Source organism: Heteronotia binoei, chromosome 4, assembly GCF_032191835.1.
Source record: "Heteronotia binoei isolate CCM8104 ecotype False Entrance Well chromosome 4, APGP_CSIRO_Hbin_v1, whole genome shotgun sequence".
Lineage (NCBI taxonomy): Eukaryota > Metazoa > Chordata > Lepidosauria > Squamata > Gekkonidae > Heteronotia > Heteronotia binoei.
In genome coordinates, this window is record NC_083226.1 from 138,057,584 (window position 1) to 138,083,585 (window position 26,002).

General features: G+C 40.2%; 1 protein-coding gene across 1 annotated transcript in view; it reads right to left on the bottom strand.

The window, feature by feature from the left end:
• The window catches only part of AP3B1 (adaptor related protein complex 3 subunit beta 1), a 364,644-nt gene that overhangs the window by 231,058 nt on the left and 107,584 nt on the right, over positions 1–26,002 (bottom strand). Inside the window, exons 8-14 of the mRNA XM_060235861.1 lie at positions 20,498–20,656; positions 18,973–19,070; positions 17,128–17,182; positions 16,970–17,041; positions 13,290–13,352; positions 7,033–7,165; positions 5,278–5,387 (exon numbers count right to left, since the gene is read on the bottom strand). Coding sequence (XP_060091844.1) covers positions 5,278–5,387; positions 7,033–7,165; positions 13,290–13,352; positions 16,970–17,041; positions 17,128–17,182; positions 18,973–19,070; positions 20,498–20,656 — 690 coding nt within the window. The remainder of the gene's footprint in view (positions 1–5,277; positions 5,388–7,032; positions 7,166–13,289; positions 13,353–16,969; positions 17,042–17,127; positions 17,183–18,972; positions 19,071–20,497; positions 20,657–26,002) is intronic.

The window sequence follows — 26,002 nt, forward strand, 5'->3', positions numbered from 1 at the left end:
AACAAAGAGGCCAGCAAAATAAGCAGGGTTCATCATACTCATTGAAGAAATAGCCATTCCAGAGAGAAGCAGAGCCTTGTCCAATATCTAACTACCTAATCATTAATCATGGCCCTGGTGATTAATCAGTGTGTCTTCAGCCACAAAAGAAACCTGCTGCTCTAGCACTGGCCAAGAAAACAATCTTTTGCACTTCAGCATTTTCTACCAAATGGTTTATGATCCAATTTGGACTACTTTGAAATACAAGCCAAAGCCATGTAAATGGTTAGACCACCTTTGGCCCAAATGCTGGACTCAAAAAAATGCAATGTCTACCTATGAAGACACCCATAACATCTATTGCTTTCTCCCTTTTGGATTACTCTGAATTATTTGTTGCTTGAATGCCAAGGCCTTTATATTAGAAACTGAATGTACACTTGAAGCTGTGCAAATAGGAACTTTATGAGTAAAGCTCATGACAAATTTTGGCCAGTTCATTGTTCACAAACTGAAGTTTGTGGCAGGTCAATGGCATGAACTTTCCACAAACTTTCAAGCAGTTAGTGAATGCATGTATTTCCAGACAGTCTCCATTCAATCAAACTTTTACCAAACTCCAAAGGTTGGGTGAAGTTCCCTGTGCATTTGGTGCACGTAGCTTATCCGAGGGGGGGGGGAGCATTCTATACACTTTGGAACCTGTGCCTGATGATTTTCCTGGGAGCATCTTCTTTGCGGGGCAACAACTTAAACCCCCGAAGTCCAATCTACACATAACTTGGAGGGTATGCAGAGGAGTATCAGGGGGAGATCCCCTGTGAGTTTGACGTCTCTAGCTTGCACAGGATCCATTGTATACACTCCTGAATCTGCACCTGTCATCCCCACAGAAAGCATTTTCCTGGGGGCACCTTCTTTGGGGAACCATAATTTGGACCTTGTAAATCCAATCCTCCCAAAATCTGGAGGACAGGTAGTCAAGCCAGAGATCTCCAGCATGTTTGGTGTCTCTAGCACACTGGGGGGCTGTTCTACTGCACCACAAACCTTACCAGTTTGTTTGGCACCTGAAAGTTTATGATAGTTCATGGCTCACAAACCAGGCATGCCATGAACCACACATTTTCCTAGTTCATGTCCATAGCAATTATGAGTTTCACTCTCTTGCTCTTTGTCTTCCCATCACACATCCCAACTGAAATACATTGCACAGTCTGCAAGAGCTTCAAATATATAGCTTTGGAGGGGGGGGGGGGGGGGTTAGGTTTTCTAGTATTGAGTACTCTATTGAGTATTACATTACATCTGCTATCGCACTGATGGCAGCCTGTTCAACCTGAGGCGACTAAAGGCTCACTCCAAGACAATGGAAAAACTCATCCGAGAGCTACTATTTGCTAATGATGCTGCACTCGTCTCCCACTCGGTATCAGGTCTGCAGCATATGACGTCCTGCTTTGCAGAGGCTGCCAAGCTATTCGGCCTAGAAGTTAGTCTGAAGAAGACAGAAGTTCTCCACCAGCCTGCACCCCAGGAAGATTATCACCCTCCCTGCATCACTGTGGGTGAATCAGTTCTGAAGACAGTCCAGCAGTTCAGCTACCTAGGGTGCATCATCTCCTCAGATGCCAAGATCGACAAGGAGATTGACAACAGGCTGGCAAAGGCAAACCGTGCCTTTGGCCGACTGCACAAAAGAGTGTGGAGCAACAAGCATCTGAAAAAAGGCACAAAGATCAATGTTTACAAAGCGGTTGTGATGACAACCCTCATCTACGGCTCCGAATCGTGGGTTTTATACCGTCATCACCTGCGACTCCTTGAGCGCTTCCATCAGCGCTGCCTTCGCACCATCCTCAGCATCCACTGGAGTGACTTTGTGACCAACACTGAAGTCCTCAAGAGGGCGGAGGTTACAAGCATCGAAGCACTGCTGTTGAAGACGCAGCTGCGCCGGGCAGGGCATATTTCTAGGATGGAAAACCACCGCCTTCCCAAGATTGCTCTGTATGGCGAACTTTCCACCGGCCATCGAAATAAGAGGGGCACCAAAGAAGAGGTACAAGGACTCCTTGAAGAAATCCCTTGGCACCTGTCTGACCTAGCCTCAGATCGCAAAGCATGGAGGCACACCATCCACCAGGCTGTCTCTTCCTTTGAGAACGCACGCATAGCTGGTCTTGAGGACAAAAGGAGATTGAGGAAGAATCGCACTGCTACAGCACCAACCCCAAATCAGACTTTTCCCTGCAGCCACTGTGGCCGGATCTGCCTGTCCCGCATTGGTCTTGTCAGCCACCAGCGAGCCTGCAGCAGACGTGGACTACTGCACCCTTCTTAAATCTTCGTTCGCGAAGTCAAGCCGAGAGAGAATGCTCTATTGAGCATTTGATATTATTCTGACTGCCTGAATTTACCAATTCTTTGTCCAGATGTTTGTATTATTCTTCTCAATAAATTTTGTTTTTGATTTTATTCTATCCCGATTCTCAATGTTTCTTTCAAGTCTGCAGAGGTATATCACCACTCTGCCAAAGATTCCTTTATAGTCATTGTTTTGAATCGCTCCCCCTCACTGGGGTTGTTCTTTAAGTGCAGAACTCCTTTAGCACAGGAGTGAAAGTCAGCAGAAGACAGGTTTGAGGCCAACCTGGAAAGCTGACCACACATCCAGGGCACTCATCTTTTAGTTCTAAGACAGAACTTGTGTCACCACCCACAGATACTGAGAGTATATGGATTCAGTAGCTCACCAGACTTCCAGAAGAAAACCAGGATCTGGCCACATGGGGACTATGATAACTACTGTGCTGACTGCCACAGGCTTGGAGATCAGAAGGTGCTAGTTTCTGTACTTCTTGTATAGTCCTACAGTATATTTCAGAAGCAAACTGTGATCTAACTGCAGAGAGATTAAATGCATGCTCACATCAGTGATTAACAGAACTGTCTACTAGTCTGGCCTAAGAAGTAACAATCTAAGATTCTGTTTTCACAGAGCTCTCAAGATTCACATGCCCAATTGTTAACTGATTGTTTCCACAGTCTTACTAAAATTGATCATCTTGGTGCTCACAGATCACCTGGCCTCCACAAGGTTCAGCTACTTCTTCAGTAGTAACTTGAGCTTCCCATTCTGGAAAGACCACTACTTCACTTCAAAAAATAAATAATAATGAGCCAAGTATGACATCCCATTACAACAGATGGAAATTCTATAATATTTTCGTCTATGACCGTTTTCGCACACAGCTTACCTTGCAGTCACAATCCTGGTCCCTCCGAAGCATCTGTCGGATTTCCCACCATCTGCGCCAGAGTTACAGGAAGTGCCGTGGCTTTTGCGTAGCAAACATAAACTGGGTTTTAGCGGTTTACGTTTGCTACACAAAAGCTGCGGCACTTCCTGTAACTTCGGCGCAGATGGTGGGTAATCCGACCAGACGCTGCGGAGGGAACAGGATTGTGACTGCGAGGTGAGCTGTGTGCGAAAACGGTTTATACTTCACCAGATGCATAGAGCATAGCAAAAGCAAACAGAAGCATTGCCCAAGAAAAAGAACAAAACAGATCACAAGAAAGCATTATACTAGTTTTTCTTGGAAGATACAAAAATTAATCTAATTCCAGGATACAGTATAACAATGGGAACTTAATGTTATTGCATATTTTTACAATACTGTGTCAGCAGCATTTTAAAACAGTTCTGGAATCTACCCAAGGAAAGGGGACAGATATACTAAACATTTGTCATGCTAGACAAGTTTTAAATGCTCGAGTAAGTTTTCTAAATGAAATGTGCTAAGACTGATGTCATTACTTTACACTGAGAAAGGGGTTACTTCTAACGTTCCAAAGGTTTCACTGCATTAAGACTTTACTCCCAAACTATTATTTTAAATTGGGCTAAAGAACAGTAATTGAGTGCTACATTCAATTTTTAAGTACAGGAGCACTTCAAGTTGCCTGCAGAACCCAGAGATACTTCTAAATAAGAATATATGGGTAACTTCAGATTTCAGTTACTATTTGGTATCTAAAGAAATATATTATATGGTTTTTAAACATTTTTTTAATTCGACCTGACATTGCAAACTAACATAGTTAACTATGTAAAGATGTTTGTAATCAATGGAAGGAGCAAGCTGCTGGAGATATGCTCTGCACAGGTACAGACCCAATTGTGGGACTACAGAGAAGATACAAAAAATGAACTTGCACTAATTCACTATTACATGTCTCTCCTAATATAGCAGTAGAATGCTGCCTTATGGAAGAACCTTTTAAAGTTGGTCTGCATTAGTTGCAGGGCAATCCAAAACAGAGTTACACCCTTTTAAACGCATTGGATTACAATGCTGGTTTACAATATAAATGTTAAGAGCTTTATAAAAGGCAATCATTCAGACACCTAAATCTACTGCCACGTAAAGCGTTTTAATGGAAAACAGAACTGATGAACCCAGAGTTTTGATTTTTATTATAACAACATATCACATAAAATTTAGGAGCTTTATTGTATCCAGATCATCAAACATGTAATAGCAGGTGTATATTCTTGGAGCCCTCATTTTATAATACTCTAAATAATTCACACACAGCTTAAAAGATATAGAGGTATACTGAGATATTCAATGTGTTTTCCAGTGTACTGTAAGTACTTACAAGAATGTAGGAAATAATACTTTCATTATGTTGCTCTACTTTGCATTATTCTCAAAGGCCAAAGGAGGACTGTAAATTGCACTGTCTGATATTTTATTCCGCATGGCCTGAGCAAGTGGTTAAGTGCACTTTTCAGACCTTTTTTTTAAAGGCAGTTTTTGCTACACCATTTTAACCCATTAACTTGTCTACAAAAATAAATAAATAAAACAATGAAGCTTTCGTTTGTCAGAGCATTTACAGACATGTAAGAAAATTTTACAGATCACTCTGTAAGCAGCTGTATTGGAAAGCGATCTTGTTTCAACATCTTTATGATACGATTAGATTTTAACTACTACTAAAAGGCAGAGTTGATTGTGCATTTAATTAAGTCACATACATTTTAAAGTTCTTTAATATAATAGCTATAATAAGTATTTGGTGAGCCAAAAGTATAAGTATTCTGTGACAATTTGTATCCACATATTAAGACACATTTGTGTCCCTCTGTATCCACAAATTAACAGCATATCCCACCACAGTCCTTGCCCATACACTGGATACTTTAACATTACCTTTATAAGACCTGACTTCCCAAAAAATGTATTTTGGGCTAGGTACAACTGAAACACAAGAAATACTCACAGTAATACTATCCAAGAGTTTGGCCATGCGTTTAATAATTTCACCATGGTGTGCTGGCTGTGTCTGCAACAGTTTCTTAATGACAACAACACTTTCAGCAACCACTATTTCTGGTAAAAAAAAATCATATTTTTAAAGTCACAATCAAAACATTAAGTTCATGCACCATAATCAAATTACTACACTATCAACATCTAGATTTCTCCCAAAACATATTTCAATATACTCCAATGAACAGGATGTTAGGGGATCTATGTTCACATCATACAGTTAAGTATTTCATTGTGGCATAATCCAAATCGTGAACAAAATGATGAAAAAGTAAAATTTTACCAAAGTTGAAATCAAATGCTAAATGCTGTATTTATTATGGCCTTACTACTAGGAAAAGCAAGACATTTTATTTCATCTTCTTTTAGCAAGTATTAGCATTAAGCTTTTAAAATTCCCATCTAATAAGCAGATGAAATAGGAATCTGCTACTAATACCAGAAATTCTTCAAAGTCTGGCATCTTTATTCTTTATGGGTAGTAAAAAAGCTTGTATTATTTTATAGTTATATTGAAAATTACAAAATTACAAAATTTTCAAATGCTAGCATTTTTGCACTATACTTTTTGACTCAAAGAATAGGAAAAATCTAATATGTCCTCCAGATACATCTGGATGCCAGAACAATCCAACTGCCATCACAAAATGTAAAGCACTATAATAAAAAGCACTGCTTATCAATGAAGGCATCACAAGTATACATCATGTGCACTTGGATGGTAGGGCTTACTTGACTGGGAGTGTACTTTCTAAAAGATCTCTTCAAGATATAATGTGAAGTTTTGTTTCTTTCTATATTCTTTGTGGCATGAAGTTGATGAACTGCTAATTTTACCACTATATTCTCACATTCCTTTTTAAATATCGCTCCCCTTCCTCTTCCACCCAAATTCATTATGTGGATACAGCTTCCCAATGCATATTTTATACAGAAAATGGGAAACAAACACATAATCACACCCAATCTAACAAGATTAAGCTCTTTTTCTATATGTAGACATCAAAATCTACAAACCAGTTTTTTAATTTGGACCAAGCACCTGCCAATTCAACTAAATGCACTGATGTCAATTTTAACATACACAGGATTATTGAAGGCCAAATAAATTATAAGACTCTTACTGATGAAATTATAAATACCACCTAAGATGCACATTTTTGAGAATGATTTGCATAATAATCACTTTTTTATATCCCACAACTCCTCCTTAGCGTCTGTAGCTATTTATATTTTTTTCTATTTGTATAGCCAAATAGAGGGACATAAATTATGAAACAAGCACAGGTTTACTGGTTACCCTAAACTGCCTGATATGTTTTTTAATTTAACCACTTGCACATAGCAAAAAAACTCACATTTCCCTGCTTGTAGCACCCTCTGCAGTACAGTTACTTTAATGCAACTAAGAAACACAAGCTCAGTATGTTCACTACGAAACAATACTCTATGTTTTCATTATTTACTTTCAAGCAATTTCAGTTACCACAGTATCAACTACATACTTAAATTAAGTCTCAACAAGACATCAATAATAAAAGACAAGAAAACTCATTTTAAAAAGCTACAAAGAGCAACTACAGTACAATGCTACTAGACTACACTGAAGACAAGTAATCCAAAATACTGCTTTTAAATCTGTTTAGGGATACTATCAGACAATACAAGCCATCAGTTACCCTCCAAAAAAGAACAATTAACTTACCATCTCTGTTAGACAGCAAACACACCAGGCCGTTAAGGCATGTGTCAGTCACTTCTAAGATGTTGGTTGCACATCTACCTATTGCCTGAATTGTAGCTGCAGCAAACAGCTTATCTTGGCTCTTCACATAAGTCTGAAGAAAACAGGAATTTAAATTGTCAACATATTGGTATAATCAGCTTAAAAATCTGACAGAAGCATTCAGCTCCCTGGAAGCCATCCTCAGTTCTGAGGGAAGCTATATTATGTAAAGGAATTTAAAAGCAACTGGTTAAGTAGAAACAAAAAAAACCCATGTCATAATAAATTAAATAAAATCAAAGCCAACACTAATTGTTTTAACATTTTTGTTTGGCATTATTCTATTCCAGTAATGAAAAAATAGAGTGCAGCATTAGTTTTACTGAAGAAGTGTGCATGCATGCAAAAGCTTTTATTTACTTATTTACTTGCTTATTTGGACTTGTATACTGCCCTATCCAGCAAGCAGGCTCGGAGTGGCTTACATCATAATACACAATAAAACAATTCCTTAAAAGCATCTGCACATTAAAATTAATTCAACAGAGTAAACATTTAAGAGACCAATTTAAAATATCTGATGGCAATTAGTTTTGTTCCAGTGTGTGCTAAACCCACACCAACTAGGGGCAGAGGAGCACTTCAAAGGTATAAATCAGCTGCTCCCAGTGCTAGTCAATAAACAGTGCCATGGAGCAACTGGAAGCTGGTGAGGGCTGATGTTGTTTGATGTCTGCTGCCTCAACCAAAGGCCTGGTGGAATAGCTCTGTTATACCTTGACTAAAACTTTGTTGGTCTTAAAGGTGCCACTGGTGTTACACGGATTGCCTGGGTCTGCTTACAGACATGCTGGACAATACACATGTACATGGGTATATACAAGAGTCAGATTGCAAGGGATACCCATGGAAGAAAGGGACCTTAAATGAATAAACGAAGATTTTTTGTGGTTAAATGTATAAATTCACACTAATCACTCAAGCAAAGTAATGACCATAGCTCAAAACACACAGACCTAAGAAACAGAGAGGTGATCAATAATGAGAAGGTGTTGGATATAGATTAGGGTGATATTCACCTGATCCTGAAGACTGGAATCCATGTGAAGAAAGGAGGAAGACATGGCCGACCAGCAGTTCATGTCAGAGACTCAGAGAGATTCTGAGGGTACACTCTTATAGGTATACCAGAGATGTTCAAATTTGGAGTGCAGAGTGCCAGTTTAAATAAATTTTGGGGAGCCAGGGATGGGCTGTGTAATGAATAGCTGGATTAATACTGGATACATTTAGGATGCTTGGTTTACGCTTCCAAGGTCCGGAAAGGTACCAGTGTTTGTGTTTCTATGTGTCAGCGGCTGGAGGAGGAAAGGTGCTGGACTTTTGAAATTGCTTCAAAGGAGACAATGCCATTTCCCATGGTTGTTCTGGAGTCAGAGGAGATGGGATTAAGGATTAGGAGGGGGCAAGGATGGCTAGCTCTGTATTTGTCATGGGATCCTGTGTACATGCTTGCTCTCCTTATGGCTCAATTTGTCTTAGGTCTGTAAGGTTGGTTCAAAATGGAGTCTTTTCTGGCTCCACACTGCCTGCCTTTGACAGCCCATTTTGAGATGTGGGACCCTGGTCTTACTGCCTTTCTGGTTGCCAAGTCCCTCTGAGATTTGGGGAGAGGGAACTTTAGCACAGGTACATTGGGGAGGCAACACTAGACTCAAACTCTGTCATGCTAGCATTTGTCACTCAATACCTAGGAGGGAATCTACTTCTGTAAATCTTGGTGGGGAGTGTTCCGGCCATGTGCAGCTACCTCTGTGAATCTTGATAACCCACAGCGAGCAGCTACTATCAGTGTAGAGCAGAAGCCCATGAATGGGTGTTCAAACACACTTTGGCCCATTTAACCAGCAGAATGTGATTATGAATAACCCTTTTAACACCACACAGTTTGTCAACCGCAAAAACTGCAATGTGAGAATGACATAGTCGAGTGGTACCTTTAAGACCAGCAAAGTTTTATTCACGGTATAACAGAACCAAAAAGGCAAAGCATGCTTACTTTAAAATACTTAGCCACTATGCACTGTGGAAAAAGTTATCTATAAATAGCTTTAATACATTTAGCAAATGTTAGAAGCCAATATTCTCATAGAACTCCCTTAGATCAAGAGAAATGGGTTGGATCCCTTATAGCTGTTCCAGTAACAGCATTAATTTTCTCCAGAACAAAGAGCCAATCCACCACAGACACAAGAGGTTCAGCTTTTCATCAGCAAGAGACTTCTTGTGACAAAAAACCCAGCAGCGATTAATGAAATGGATCCACAGGATCCAGTCTAACAAATCACATGTCATTTTTACTATCTTACTAAACGACTCCTTTCCAGGATTCTAATCTACAAAAAGTCTTCCACAGTTTTGTCCATCTGCGGCACCAGCTACATTTTCAACAAAATTCAAATATTAGCCTTGGATCCAACAGAGGATTTCTGTAAAGAGTAGGGGTGATTTTCACTGTTCTTCCTATGCCAGTTTATCTGGAAAGAAAAAACGGTTGCTTAACTTTAACTGATGATCTTCAAGTGGTCATTTGTGCAGTCAAACACATGGGTGTGCTGGACTCAATCTCGGAAGCTTCCAGAGCTAATCACCAGCCTTTTTGGTGGGCTTTTTCCTCCACTCTGGGGAGCAGGCATCAACTGTGCATGCCTAGAGCAGAGGAGAAAATCACCACCCACTCAATTTCTTCCAGCCACCAGTAAGTCTAATCAACAGAAGGTAAATGACAGAGAGATGCCAGCAGTGCTGGGCGGGTATGTGTGACTGCAAAGATGACTACTCGAAGATCATCAATTACAGGTAAGCAACCTGTTTATCTTCTGTGATCTCTGTGCAATTCCACACATGGGTGACTAATGAGCTTCAACCACGTAGGGTGGTGGGTGTTGGCAACTACTGGAAACCCAGAAATACCAGAAAGCAGCTATTCAAATTAACATGTCATGTTATGTAACTTTAAACTCACCAGAAGATGCCAGAAAACAACAGCTTCACTGGAAGATGGAATAAAGGATTGCTTGACTAAAGGAGGCAGCCTGGCGTACTCTGACATTGAAGGTGTAGTGGGATGCAAACGTCAAAGGAATTGACCAAGTGGCAATGTTACAAATGTCATCAATAGGGACCCTGGGCAGAAATGCTGCAGAAGTGGATACAGCCCTCATGGAGTGATCCTGAGTACCTGTAAGGGTTGACCAGCCAACTGGTAACATAACTGAATGGTAGAGGAAATCCATTTAGAAAGATGTTGACGTGAAACCTTATGACCCTTCATGGGGTTGGAATAAAAAATGAACAAGTGTGAATCTACACAGAAATGTTGCATCCTGTCCAAATAAAAGGCAAGAGTTCTCTGGACATCTAGAGAGTGCAGAGCTTGTTGAGCATAATCAGCAGGGTCCGGAAAGAAAACAGGCAATACAGTAGGCTGTGATAAATGAAAGGATAAAGCAACCTTCAGCAAGAAAGAAGAGTTAGGACCATGTCCTTATGAAAAAACAGTAAATGTAGCTTCAACAGGGGAAGAGCAGAATTCGCTTGCCCTCTTGGTAAATGTAATAGCAACAATGAATGCCATCTTTCATGACAGTAAATGGAGAGGAGAAGTTGCCATGGGCTTAAACAGTTTGTCCATGAGTTTAGCCAGTACAAGAGAGAGTCCAATCAGGAACCATTGTTTTCCTTGGTGGAGTTTGAGCAGACCCTTGACAAGCATTTTCATGGTCCTGTGAGAAAAGAGAGTGCCCATCTATTAGACTGTGGTAGGCTGAGAGAACTTTCAGGTCAACTTTGATAGATGAGAATTCAAGGCCCAATTGATGGAGAAAGACAAGGTAAGACAGAACATCCAAGAGTGGAGCTGAGTGAGGCTGGATGTTGCAAGCTAAAGCATAAATGATGAAATGTTCACATTTCAGTTTGTAAGAACGATGTGTGGAAGGCCTTCATGCATAAGAACATAAGAGAAGCCATGTTAGATCAGGCCAATGGCCCATCCAGTCCAACATTCTGTGTCACACAGCGGCCAAATATATATATATATATATATATATATATATACACACACACACACACACACACACACTGTGGCTAATAGCCACTGATGGACCTCTGCTCCATATTTTTATCTAACCCCTTCTTGAAGGTGGCTATGCTTGTGGACGCCACCACCTCCTGTGGCAGTGAATTCCACATGTTAATCACCCTTTGGGTGAAAAAGTACTTCCTTTTATCCGTTTTAACCTGTCTGCTCAGCAATTTCATCGAATGCCCACGAGTTCTTGTATTGTGAGAAAGGGAGAAAAGTACTTCTTTCTCTACTTTCTCCATCCCATGCATTATCTTGTAAACTTCTATCATGTCACCCCTCAGTCGACGTTTCTCCAAGCTAAAGAGCCCTAAGCGTTTCAACCTTTCTTCATAGGGAAGGTGTTCCAGCCCTTTAATCATTTTAGTTGCCCTTTTCTGAACTTTCTCCAATGCTATAATATCCTTTTTGAGGTGCGGCGACCAGAACTGCACACAGTACTCCAAATGAGACCGCACCATCGATTTATACAGAGGCATTATGATACTGGCTGATTTGTTTTCAATTCCCTTCCTAATAATTCCCAGCATGGCGTTGGCCTTTTTTATTGCAAACGCACACTGTCTTGACATTTTCAGTGAATTATCTACCATGACCCCAAGATCTCTCTCTTGGTCTGTCTCTGCCAGTTCACACCCCATCAACTTGTATTTGTAGCTGGGATTCTTGGCCCCAATGTGCATTACTTTGCACTTGGCCACATTGAACCGCATCTGCCACGTTGACGCCCACTCACCCAGCCTCAACAGATCCCTTTGGAGTTCCTCACAATCCTCTCTGGTTCTCACCACCCTGAACAATTTAGTGTCATCCGCAAATTTGGCCACTTCACTGCTCACTCCCAACTCTAAATCATTTATGAACAAGTTAAAGAGGATGGGACCCAGTACCGAGCCCTGCGGCACCCCACTGCTTACCGTCCTCCACTGCGAAGACTGCCCATTTATACTCACTCTCTGCTTCCTATTACTCAGCCAGTTTTTGATCCACAAGAGGACCTGTCCTTTTACTCCATGACTCTCAAGCTTTCTAAGGAGCCTTTGATGAGGAACTTTATCAAAAGCTTTCTGGAAGTCAAGGTAAACAACATCTATCGGGTCTCCTTTGTCCACATGTTTGTTCACCCCCTCAAAGAAATGTAACAGGTTAGTGAGGCAAGATCTTCCCTTGCAGAACCCATGCTGAGTCTTCCTCAATAACATTGGCAATCATGTTTGTTACTTCAGGTGTGAAGATCAGTGTGATATATTCCATATGGTTAGACTGAAGGAGGATGGGCTGTGGTGGAGAACTCTGATGCCTTGCTGGGACAGCAGGCCCAGACCTGAAGAAAACCTGTGATACTGTCCTTTGGACAAACAAAGCAGCCATGGAAACTATGGCTGTCTCAGCCAACATGGAGCCACCAAGATGCAAGATGTTTTGTTGTATACCACCTTCTGCAGGATGCGTGAAATCAGAAGAAATGGGGGAAGGGGAACGTGTAGAAGTAGGCACCAGTCCCATAGTGCCACAGCCAGCCAGCAGTGTGTGGTTGAAGCCATGCCTCCTTGCTTATTTATATAGTACATGGTTGTCACATTAGTATATTTTCCCATGTACTAAGGGTTGGAATGAAGTCAGTGCTCTGTGTACTCTGAGAAGTTCCAAGCAAGTTGTGGCACCATTGCTCAGTTGGAGACCAGAAACCTTGAACATGAAAGTCCCTACAATGGGCTCCCCAACCCCAAAGTGAGGCTTCTGTGAATATGGCAACCTGTGCATCTGGAGGCATGTCAGGTAGTAGGTTGTCAAGAGAAGTCCACCAATGCAGTGACTGGCTGATATTGAGAGGGATAGAAAGAATGATCAACTGAGAGGATTGTAATGACGAATGAACCAAGTTTGGAGTCATCTCTAGCCTTGTCAGGGAGATCACAAAGATCCCCCTGACACAGCCCACCAAGAGAGTTGAATATTAGTTCTAGAAGCTTTCAACGTCAAGTCCAGCGCAGGCACAGTACCCATGTGTAGAACTGCACAGAGACCAAGATCTTACAAATATATCAGACTAGAAAGATTCATGAAATAATATAAATCATGCACAAACCTGAAATTCTCTGAGAAGAGTAGATATGTTGGCTTCATTTGCCAAGCTGGTCAAGATTTCGAGCTAAAGAAGAAAAAGAGTTCAGACAATTTTGGTAGAAAACATTTCTGTACTCAGAGAATGTTGGCTGAAACCTTTAAAAGTTAACAAATAAAAGGCAGATACATAAAAGCATCATGATGTGCTATCATACAGCATTTCTTGTATGTTACAACAAAGTTTTCCCCCCTAGAATCTTCAAAATACATCTCTCCTGTTCTTTATAACACTGCATAATGATTTCGAGAAATGCAAACATGGCTCCTTTAACATTATAACTGAACCACATACATAAACCCACAATCTTCTTTGAGTTTGCCAAGATCTGGATTAGTAGTAGATACCTATGTTATGTCATATACCGTCGATGTGATATCCAAAAGGATCCTTAAGTATGGAATGCAACCATCTACTCAACTAAAGGAAGGCTCTTGTGGCAACTAAAAGACAAACAGATTTACTTTGGCATATTCTTTCACGGTTTGGTTCAAACAAAAGTTTATGCCATGGTCCTCACAGTGCCGCAAAATTTCATTTCATTTTTTCTGAAACAGACTGTCATGTCCAGGTCCCAGCTCAAACCTCCATGCCCCATGGGTGTTGATATTATGGGCACTTTAAATCAGCTGGGCCAGGGTCAGCCTTCCACTCCCACCCCCCTTATGTAGATTCATACAGAAAGAAGAGATTGCTTTCACACAGCCCAGGACGGCACAGCAGTTTTTGCATGCGTGCCCCTTGCTAATCCTGCCAGCCTAGCATGTCTTTCCATTTTAGCAGGTTCAGCCCCCAATGGCCAGCCTCTTCCCAGCTGGCCCTGACTTCCCTGATATGCAGCTCTGTGGGTCCCTTAAAGGCACCTTGTCTCTCCCTCCTCAGCACCATACAGACTTACAGACTCACCATACAGACTCCTTCCTCAGCACCATACAGACTCCTTTGGAATTTTTAAATATAAAGAGGAATGAGCATGAACAAGCTCATAAGCTAAAATTTGGGCCAAACTTGGGCTGGTTTGGAGCTCTGGAACTGATGCCTAGGGAAGGTACATTCCCCAAATATTTACTGGACTTTTTGACTGATTCAGCTGCTCAGGGCCAGCCATTTCACCCTTCTGTTTTGCTCCCCCCGCAAAGCAGTGGGGAACAAAACCAGTGGGTTAAATGAAGCCCTTTCCCAGCCGGTACTTGCCTGCTTCCTCCTGGCTGTGGCAAGCCATGGCAAGAAGAAAGGGAGAAAGGAAATCCAATCCCCTGTGATCCCTCCCTTTTCCCAGGGCAATCCCCACCGCCTTCCTATGGCTGGGACTTGCCAAACTGGTTCATGTGGTACCTATTTGATCTGGTTCAGGATTTGTTTCCTGGGATGCTCCAAAGCAAACCACCTTTTAAAAGGTTTGTGCCCATCCCTAATGGTTGGGCATGCAAAAGCACAAAAACAGACACCAATCACAGCACTGCATCAAGTGTACCACTACTAGCTATTTTTCTTCCATGTGTAGTTCAGATCCAGCAGCATATTTAAACTTTTCTACTAGGGATCCTTTTGTTTCTTTCAAGAAGACACATCACTTTACTCTTCTTATTAATCAACTCTGTAAACACATTAAACTATTATGCTGTAATCCATCCTGAGCCCATTATGGGAAAGGGTGGACTACAAATCCACAAAATAAATAAATAAAAAGGCATCAAGCTGCTATAGACATGCAAAACTAATACTTTTACGCTACATTTAGCCTGTTTCTGACGAAGGTGAGCCAAGGTCATCAGGTTCATGTGTTGCTCCTCCCCTCCCCACCTTGTGACATAGGACTGAAACTGCATACCAAGAAGTCCTTAGCAAACTGCAACTGCCTGTGGTATCTGAATCAGGTTCTCTAATACACTGTGATTTTTTACTTAATAATGGAAAGTGCCATCAAGTTGCAGCCAACTTATGAGACAATGGAGAGTTTTCAAGGTAAGAGATGAATAGTGGTGGTTCGCCATCGTCTGCCTCTGTGTAGCAGCTCTGGGCTTCCTTGGTGGTCTCTCATCCAAGTACTAAACAGGGCTGAACCTGTTTAGCTTCCAAGTTCTGATGAGATTGGGCTCACTTGGGCCATCCAGGTCAGGGCTTCTTGCTTACAAACCAGAATTATAAACTACAATTCAGCTACAAAAACCAAATCCCATAATAGGTACAGATTTGGTGAATTGCCAGCTTGTTTGCTCCCTCCTGTCCTCCTCCCTTTGCATGGAAGGCTGAGATTGAAGACTGAAGTCTTCAACTAACAGCAATTTGTTGTGACGACCAAATGTGGGTGCCTTAACAAACTTGAGGTTTTACACTTCCTAGCAATCAAGAATATCAATCAGGATTAAACCATGATTAAAAATCCCAGTGTCTGAGCACAAGAAACCTTATTGTGTTGAGGCAGCCATATTTGGATGTTGCAACAAATAGAAGTTTGTTGAAAGGGGACACACAAAGGGAAAAATAATGGGTGTGGCAATTCATAGATACTGCAAACAAATCCCTGGTATCTTCATGCCTGAACTGGACCCTGGTTTGTAAACAAGAAACAAAGGACAGTTTGTCAAAGCAGATAATTCAGATGTCATACAAACTGCAGTTTATTCAAGATTTCTGGTTTGTTATTTCAGCACTAGACAAGAGAAGAGGAAAGAATGGAGCATGCAAGTTCAAGGATGCTGACTTCTTTATAATGCCTGAATGCAGCCTAAACGTCACAGTTGTGCAGGTTATAATTCACCTATGGGTAACTGGGTTTTTTCATATTAGAAAAGTTAAATAAATTGACAAGTTATCCCTCCTCAAACCCACCCTCTCCAGGCTCCACCCCTCAAATCTCCAGGAATTTGCCAACCTCAAGTTGGCAACTGATAAGTCACACTGGCTGTCATAGGTGGGCTGCTGCTGAACAGGAGCAAGCAGCCAGGCCTAGTTAAGTTATGCCAATCAAGTGGTATCAAGACACCCAGAGGGTGCTGCCAGACCTAGGGTAGCCAACCTCCAGGTGGAGCCTGAAAATCACAACTGAACTCAGACAACAAATCTCTCTCGCCACCCTGGAGAAAATAACTGCTTTGGAGAGTGGACTGTATGCCATTTTATTCACCTGAGGTCTCTTCCTTTATTGACAGAAGCCGGTTGCCTAGCAACAGCCTCTGGCTAGGGGTAAGGCTGAGGGGAAGAGGGAGTGACAACAGGCCTGTGAGGAAATGCTACCAGTGGGTCAAGTTTTGCCACCTATTTGCATTACAGCAGCAGTAGCTCTCTGGCTATTTCTGAGGCCTTTAGGCTGTGTGTGCTGTGAGGCTGCCTGTGTGGGCCATTGATGAGTGGCAGAGGTCTGTTGCTGGCAATGCTTTTTGTGAGGCTGGTTAACAGAGAGGAGAGTTGGAGATGTGTCTGTCTCTGAGGTAAGACTATTTTGGCAGTTTGTTCAACATTTCCAGTAGGCAGGGACAGGGGAATCAGCCAATGGGAGGCAGAGACACTGAGCGAGCTGTGATGGGCCAATTATTTGACAATTGCATGGAATGCACCCATTAGCCAATGTGAGAGCTCCATTTGGCCACTACCATAGGGGAATTATATATAATGATAATATGATCATATTCTATTAAACATACCTTTAAAGTCTTGATCATAGTTGGATCAGTTGACCTAACATAAAAACTCTTCAAGTAAGGTTCAAACAAACCCTTCGAGAGAAAAAAATATACAAGTTAGTAATTGTACTGAAGTTTAAAAAGTAAAAATTTTGAATTATGTATTCAGTAAATCAAACCTTGCGTTGGATTGACATTGTTGCTATATTCTGGAGAACAATGTACTGCACCTCCCTACAGAAGTCAATAATACATAATTAATACACATCTCTCACCTGTCTATTAACATCATTTACAGCAAAAAGCACTTGATATCAAAGGTAAAGATTATGCTTGTGCTTACAAAGCTGGAAGCTAAAGATATGATTTAAACTTAGGTTTTGTTTTATGTACAATGTCACAAATGAAAACAAGAGGTGAGTTAGACTCACACAACCTATTCATAACCAGCCACTGTCTGTAATGCAATGTCTGGAAATCACAAAAATATCACAGTTTTGTATTCTCTACGATATACAATCATTACCCTTCTGGTTTAAATTATCTCCAGGACACCACTAAACTTTCTGAGAGCCTTGATTGGGCTATTTAGTCCCATAATCAGCCCTAAACCCAGGCTCGAAGGGATCTAAGCAATTTGCCTCATCCAGGAAAGCTTGTAGTTGGCCAGCCACCAACTGTTCAATCATCTTGCTCAAGAATGAGGCAGCTGAGATTGTTTGATAATTATTGAGATCTCCTGAGTTGAGGACAGGCTTCTTTAGAAGTCACACGCCACCACCACCACAACTCAAGGAGGCAATGCCTCTCAAACTCAGTCAGCCAGCCCCTCAAAAGATTTAAGTTAACCAGGAAGAACAAGTGTCATACAAGAAGGTGATAAGGCTTGCAAGGATCCTGTACACATCCTTTGGCTGAACAAATTGAAAAATATCCCAAACAATTCGGCAGATTTGCACCCTGGTATCACCTAACCCTGTTACAGCTAATACAGAGTTCAAATCAGAACAGTGTGAGAGATTTTATCTGCAAAATGCTGAGCAAAACATGCACAGTGGGCCATGGACCAGTCCACCTCCTCCAGCATGCTAGATTCCAGCAGGCGTCTTGACAACAATTTTTGTAGGAAAGTTAAATTTACCATATAGTAAATATTTAAAACACTGGAAAACAGTGATGCATGTTATGTTTTCATTAAAGTTAATAAAACTGAGTTCACTAAAATGCTATTAGTACTTCTCAAATGTTGGAAGTATGAATCACCTTGATTTATGAGCAAATATTCAATTGCTTTTGATACAGAAGTAAAACCTGTCTAGAATAGTGTATCAGAATAATGTTTTTTGTATTGACATACTCAAATAAGGAATATTGGCTGTTTATCTCATTACATATACTTAACCCATTTTCACTATATTTCAATGTATTTTTTTTCTAATGGCAAACTAGAATGATGTTTATAATGTATAGAATGATGTTTATATAATATATGTTACATGTTAAAAAGTAAATTCGGTGGACAAACTATTAATAATAAAAAAATAAAATAAATAAAAAAGAACATCACTAGGAAATGCACGTCCTTTTGTTTTACCTGGACTTGTAGCAAAAGCAATTTTATTACCTTTTATTGGTTTCCCACACAAATGCTATCCAGACCAAATGGTCTTTCAATTTGTTTATTACACTATTTTGCCATTAGAGCCTAACTTTGTATCACGTTACATTTTTAACCACTACCCACCAGTTATATGTAGCTCTGCTACTGTACCCCATTCTCTTGTCCGAAAAAGTATGCATGCATACGAAAGCTTACATTCTGAATAAAACTTTGTTGATCTTAAAGGTGCTACTTTACTCCTACTTTGTTCTACTGCTTCAGACAAACACAGCTGCTCATCTGGATCTGTTTTAGCATAGTTAACTTGCACCTTTCTGAAGACAACTGGGCACATTTAACATTCCATAACAGTATAACTTCTATTGATGAGAAAATTTGTTAACAGGTGTTACACTGAATTTACCTGTTACTGCGAAGTAAGCGTACTAATGATTTAGCAACAATACCAGCCTCAGATATGGGTGCCACATGCCAATAAAGTTGAGCAACTGCCATCACCACCTGGGAAAAAAGTCATTCACTTTCACTGCAGATAAATATACCATGCCTTCAAATATTGACCTACAGAAAACTTTGTCTCATGTAGCCCTTGAAGCAAGCAAAGACATTCAAAGAGATTGATGTGGTTATTTTCTTTTTGGAGGAAAAATCATAAATAGGTTCCTTTTTGGGTAATCAACATGATGCTATCTGAAACTGTATTTGTTTATTTAGAAAATATATATGCCACCTCTCCAGAGATCAGCTGGAGATCAGATGAAGACGAAATGGGATTTACCCATCCCTAAAATCAAGGGAATTAATTTTAAATACTAAAATAGTATGGCTGCAATCAAATTCTGTACATTTCTCTACTTTTGTGACATGGGGCAGAAAATTTTCCACTGCTTTATTTTTCCACTAAATCATTTTCCATTTCTAAAGATTAACTGTTTCATAAATTAAAAACAATGAATAGATGTCATCACCAATATAATATCTGTAAGACTGGTAGCTTCAAAGATATAATTAACATTTGTATCCCTAGGAAGTGTGTGTGACCCAAACTGCAGATCTAATAATCCAATTAAAATTGTATAATTCAATAAAATCAAGTTATAAATTAACCTGACAAGCTGTGAACCTCATAGCAAAACCACAGCTAAAACTCTTATTTACGTCTCCCTATACATGATGGAAGGAATACTGTAATCATTCTGATATGGAAGTAATAAGTAATAGAAGTGGAGAAGGTGCGCTAGTGGCTTCCATGGATAAGAGTTAATTCTGCTGAAAGAGATGAGTGAACAGCAATGCCCATGACACATCAAACACAGTTCTTTGAGTGTGCTAAATTTTGTGTCATCAGTTTTCAAGGCTGTTGTCTTTTTTCTTAAAGAAACAGGCAGGATGTATATGCTAAACTGTCTTACATGTTTTACAACAATTATTCCAATTTAAATAATTTTCTATATAAAGCTTTGAATTTGAGTATATATGTAATCAACACGTGAGTTTTTCATTATCAAATATTTAGACTTTTAATTTTTGTTTACTAAATAATAAAAAATAGATTTATTAAATCAGATCATGCTCTATTTATAACTCTGGATAATCTTTTGGAAAGTTTTCCAGAAAGTTTTCCTGTTATAGATTTTCTGAAAAGCCATATCATTTTCTCTATTACCATAGTGGAAAACACTACTGTTTGTGAATTATACTCAGGGTAGGTCTGTTAAGAAAATTTAGCATTTAAAGGGCTTCCAAGGAAAAATAACTACATTTAGATGAACAATGATATTTCATATTAATAGCAACTGGTTACTGAGGATGCTCACTTAAGGATACTATTTTTTTCAAAAACTAAAATTACTTATACTCAGTACAACAGCTAAACTTGCACAAAAATGTATTTTTAAAAGATCTTGTATGGAGGATATTAGTCATACAGCAGCATTCCGGCTTTGCAGTAAAGGCTTTGTGTTTCGAATCAATAATCTGTGGTCTGGATCCATGGAATAGGATATGTTCCCTTTTTGATTTTTCTCTTGCTGCACCTCATCAGATTCATAGAAGTTCTTTCCACTATATTCTTCCTGAACATCATCCTATAAAGGAAAAAAGAAAAAAAGGGGGGGGGGGGGAAATCCATGCATATACATGGCACTTTATTTTTTCTCTCTCTTCAGGTCATAACAAATCCTATGGTGCTACTGGACTCAAATCTACCTAATTTAAGTTATAGTACATTCTCTTCTGTATTTCCTGTAATACTTTTTGAATTCAAACTACAGGTCAGATTTTTCAAAGGGTCCTTGACAATCCAAAGACAACAAGCTGTTTCTTTCTCAGAGACTGAATATAGCAAAGGAATTAAGAAAAACAGCTAGATGAAATAGCTGTCATAATAGATTATATTAATTACCCAAATGTTGATTGTGTCAATATGAGTGCAAGTCAGGAGAAAGAGACTGGTTTTTCAAATACTCTTAATGGCTGTGCCATAAAGCAGATGGTCACAGAACCTGTCACTGGGGAGGCAATCCTGAACTTGGGTCCTAAGGAATGCTCAAGACTTGGTGAGAGATGTAAACCTGATAGCACTGGTTGGGAACTGTGACCGTAATGCTATTAAGTTTAGCATTTATGTAAATAGGGAGTTGCCCAAAACAACCACATTTAATTTTAGAAGGGGTAATGCATTTTTTTGCTCTGGAAGATGGGAGGTGCTTGTCTACTTCAGAACTGACAATTTCAGGAGGGGCGTTCCTGTGTGTTCCTCCTCAAAAAAAGTCCTGGCATTATAGTCCATATATTTTTACGGAATTTCTAGTATCATTTATTAAAATATATATATCCTCCTTCACAGTTCATTATCTTTTCCCCCTCAAACTTCTGGTTACCTGATCCATTTAGCTGGGTTGGATTTTACTTCTCCCCCCCTCCCCCTTGCCTCAGCTATCATCTCAGACACTTAGGTCTACCAGAGGGGGTGGCAATCAAAAGATAAATGAGGTCTCTCTATCCATACATTCTGCCAAGATGTCAGTCTCTATCTCAGAAATATTTTCAGGCATAACTCACAAATCTATTGGAGTACTTTCAGAAACCCCCAGATATCTGTGGAGTCCAAGTTTGGAAAATGGTGATACACTGTACTATAAGCTTCCCTTTGTAAAGCTGAGCAGCCTAAATAGCTCAGCTTAGCCAGAGCTCCTCAGAGTTTGAAAGCTAAATAGGGTCAACCACATCCAAAATTTGGATGGGAGATCACCAAGGACGACGGGTTACTACATGGAGGAAAGCAATGGCAAATCACCGGTGCTCGTCCCTTTCCTGGAACACCCTGTGGGTGGTGTTGGCATGAGGCAATTACAACTTGAAGGCATGTTTTTCTTCTCTTCTTCTACAGTAAGACAAGTAAATGAGACAAGTCTCTGTCTCAAGGAAATTACACTCTAAATTTCAATATAAAGGGAAGCAAGAAAGACATTACTGGGAAGACAGAGACCAGGGTTAACAGTGGACAAGATACAGACATCAGCAATAAAATATTCATATTTTTCTATAAATGAAAGCTGAAGATGATGCATATTGTGTTAAATATCAGATTATGTGACATGACTGCAGAAATTCAGAATACATATTGCCCTGTGCACAAAGGTAACATTTACTTAACATTTGCCTTAACAGGGGTGTCAAGTGTTCAGCCCGCAGGTCACAACTGTCCTGCCCTGAGCTTTAATCAGGACCCCAGGGCTCTTTTCTTTCCCCCTCCTGTCCTCACAGTTTGAAGCTCCATTTGACAAAGTTCCCTTCTTTTTCAGTTCCCTGCCTTTTCTGCCTTGTCTTTGCAGACTGCAGTACAGACAAAGCAGCAAAGAAATAATGGAATGGATTCTCCATTAAAGCGGTGGGGAGAACATGGAGTGGATTTTCCATTAAAGTGTCTGTGCCCAGATAGATACGACCCAGAGACCTTGATGAAAAATTTGTTCCATGTTTTCCTTGCAGCTTTGTCTGTGCTGAAATGTGTTTCAAACTGCTATATAGACAGCTGAAGCTCAGGCTTCCTGGAGCTGAATCCTTAAAAACATAAAGGGTTGATTCTTTGAGTCAGCATGTCTCTGTTCAATGGACCTGACTTAGTGAGTAGTCTAACCTGGGAACCTACAGCCAAAGGGGGATATTATACTGGAGAGTCACTGCCAATCTAAGTAGACAATGGGGGTGGGGTGGGGGAGCTTACAATGCCATTTCATTGTTTTCCCAGGCTCAGAGCATTTTTTAGTTTCTGCTGTGATCCTTGTGCTTTTTCTCCACATTTTATTTTAAAAATTGCATTGCCAAATCCCACTATACCTCTACCTTTCCATTTTAAACAAAATACTGCAAGAGTTTTAAGCATTTTTGTATTTTAAGTTAGAGAATAATATCTTTGTGTTTGTCTGTGTCCTTTATAACATTTATATTTCTGCTCTCTCATGTTACATTTTATGACACAGATGGCCTGGCCCTACAAAGTCCTATTTGTTTCAGATCTGGCCCTCCTAACAAATGAGTTCAACATCTCTGCCTTAAATGCATAACAAATACATTTTTAAAAACTCCTTCGTCTTTTACTGCTCTTAACCAAAGCAGCAAGTTCTTTCACAGAGGACAGAGGTAGTTCTACTGTATAACTAAAATTTCCTTTAGACTTCCACATACATTTTTAAGAAAATCTTTTATCAACCAGACTTCTGCCTTTTCAATTGTAACAAGTGTGGGTGCTGTACTCTTGTGGAAAGGACAGCAAATGAAGCAATAACATGTGCAATGAGAACATTTCCACAAAAAAGATAATCTAACAATGACATTATAATAGGGCTTAACAATTTCCAGGCAACAGGTTATCACCTGGAAATTTCATTGTGGTAACTAGTACCTGGCATGACTTGGCCTATGGTGTCATAGAGAGTCGGACTCGATCGTGCAACTGAATAACAACACCACCTAGTATTTTCAACAATGATTTTACTATAATGTCTCCTGGCAACTCTCAATGGAAGTACAAAGCCTATTTATCATTTGCATCAGAATGATCTGTTGTACGGCATAAAAATAAATGGGGATAAAGTTCTTATCAGTGCTTGTGTAGCAACTTGTTTGCGGGCACAGCTTCATGCAAAGCACCAACTCTAAGAGGCATTGCCATGGATGAGGGGAAAGGCCCACCATGGCATGATTTAACCAACCTTCACCACCCCCCTTCAGGCTCCAAGGATGATAAATCTAGCTGTTACTGTTACCAACAAGGCTTCAATTTACAGGTGACGGTACAACTTGTCAAGGGTCCTTGCCATTTTGCTGTTTCTGTATACTGAATGTATGAAGGATGGGGGAGGGTACGTTGTGCCTGCTTTGCCTTTCACTTTGTAACAGTTATAAGTATTCATTTATGTTCTACTAAAGGGAGTGAAGCCTTTCAAGGTCATACTATCTCTTTGTATAGACAGCTCTGCTGCCCACTATCTGGTGTGAGAGAGGTATTGGTGGGAACTGGTTTGTATTGTTAAACTTGGGCTTTTGCACTGTAGTTTTGGCAGGCTGTTTAACGGCCCAAGTAAGGTATACAAGACTGGTCACTTCACAGGTGAACCAGTTCTGACACTGTCATGTATTGCTACTGTTCTGTCTATCAATAAAGCTAGTTTTCTGATCACACTGGAAGCCTTCTTTAATTGAGAGTAGTCCCATAGCTGACACAATTATGCGTACAAAAAAAAGTGCATGTAAGTGCGGCACAAAACTGGCCAAAGGAACCACAGGTGCCAAGTACCACTTTTTCTGATTTAGAAGAAAACTGGACTCCCACATAATGCCATATTTACATATCCCTTTACACAGCCACATCCCTTTTAAGAGAAGTACAAGATACTGCATACTTATTCCATTACTAACTTGTGAAGCACCAGACATCCTAATGTGGTGACAAGGAGAAGGGTTGAAAATAGCCAAAGCAAACTCCAGTCATCTGCCTAGTCCAGCCACAGTAATAAAATTTTATGAAATAAAAAGTTTTATGGCAGGAATGGACTGACATTTATGAACAATCCCTTTCGTCCTGTGAAAACAGGAGTGTTTCAGCTGAAATCATGCAACAAATTTTTCCCGTTCACTGATAATCATGTTATCAGCAAAGCTGCTAAAAATAGAGAGCTGTCTACAATACCTAGGTGCTGTATCACAATACAGTATTTAAGTTTATGATACCACCTGAGAACAGCTCTTGGGTGGCAATCTTATAAACTACAACAAGGAAGGATAAGGCTTGCAGACTGTAGGCCACTGTTATCAAATTTCTTATTTGTAAAAATAGAAGTGCAGCCATCAGATATTTTAAGGAAGCTTCGATACCAGGGGTGGGGAACCTTTTTTCAGCCAACGGCTATATGGATATTTACAACATCTTAAAAAATTATCAACTTAAAAAACAGTGCTCCGCCGAGGGAGAATGATTCAGGCCAGCAAAATTAATGCAAATAATTGTTTTTCTGTTTGAAGTCATGTGGGGAGAGTCTAATCTGGCACACACATGCACGGCCCGCCACCCTAGGCAAATGCATAGGTCCAGGAACTCAGCAGCATATTAGACCACATCCCCTAATATTAGCATATTAGATCACACACTCATTAGCATATTAGGCCACACTATCTGGGATAATCAAGTGCAAACTGAACTGTGATAGTAACTTTTCCAGGCCCTGCAGCAATTCTGGCCGGCCAGTCAGGCCCCAGGGAGGCGGCCACACAGTACATCTGGGCCCTGTGATCCCTGCCTGGCCCTGGGGAGGCTGCTGCACAGCGCGGCTGGACCCCACAATCCTCGCTGGTCAGTCAGCCCCCAGAGAGGCTGCCACATGGCTCAGTTCGGCCCAGCAATCCCTGAGGGCCACACCAAATGACCTCGAGGGCCATATGCGGCCCTCAGGACAGAGGTTCCTCACCCCTGTTCTATACAATGAACAAAGTGTCTACAGAAAATACAGAAATATATACAGAAAGAAACTATGATAAATGTGACTAATTAAAAACTTAGCTTTTTCTAACTAATTCTTACAAATCCCAGCTGCCACAACCAGGCTAGAAATCTGCACATTCACAAAACTGGCTGAATCTATGAGAAGAACATAAATTATTTTGAACAAATTAGACATCATTGTACTAGATACAGTGAATTTACTATATTTTCCTTGTCCTTGAAGACAAAGTTGATAGACAAGGCTTACCCACAGTTACATATATCCCACATAAACTTGGAACTTTAAGTTTTAAAACAATTAATTGTAGAATTCTGAGTGAAAAGATGTTTCAATATAATCATCTGAATGAAAGACACTGCATGTAATGTAAAATATACATACTTTCAATAATTTTACCAGCAAGTCTGGCAGCAGTTCACCATCATAAAT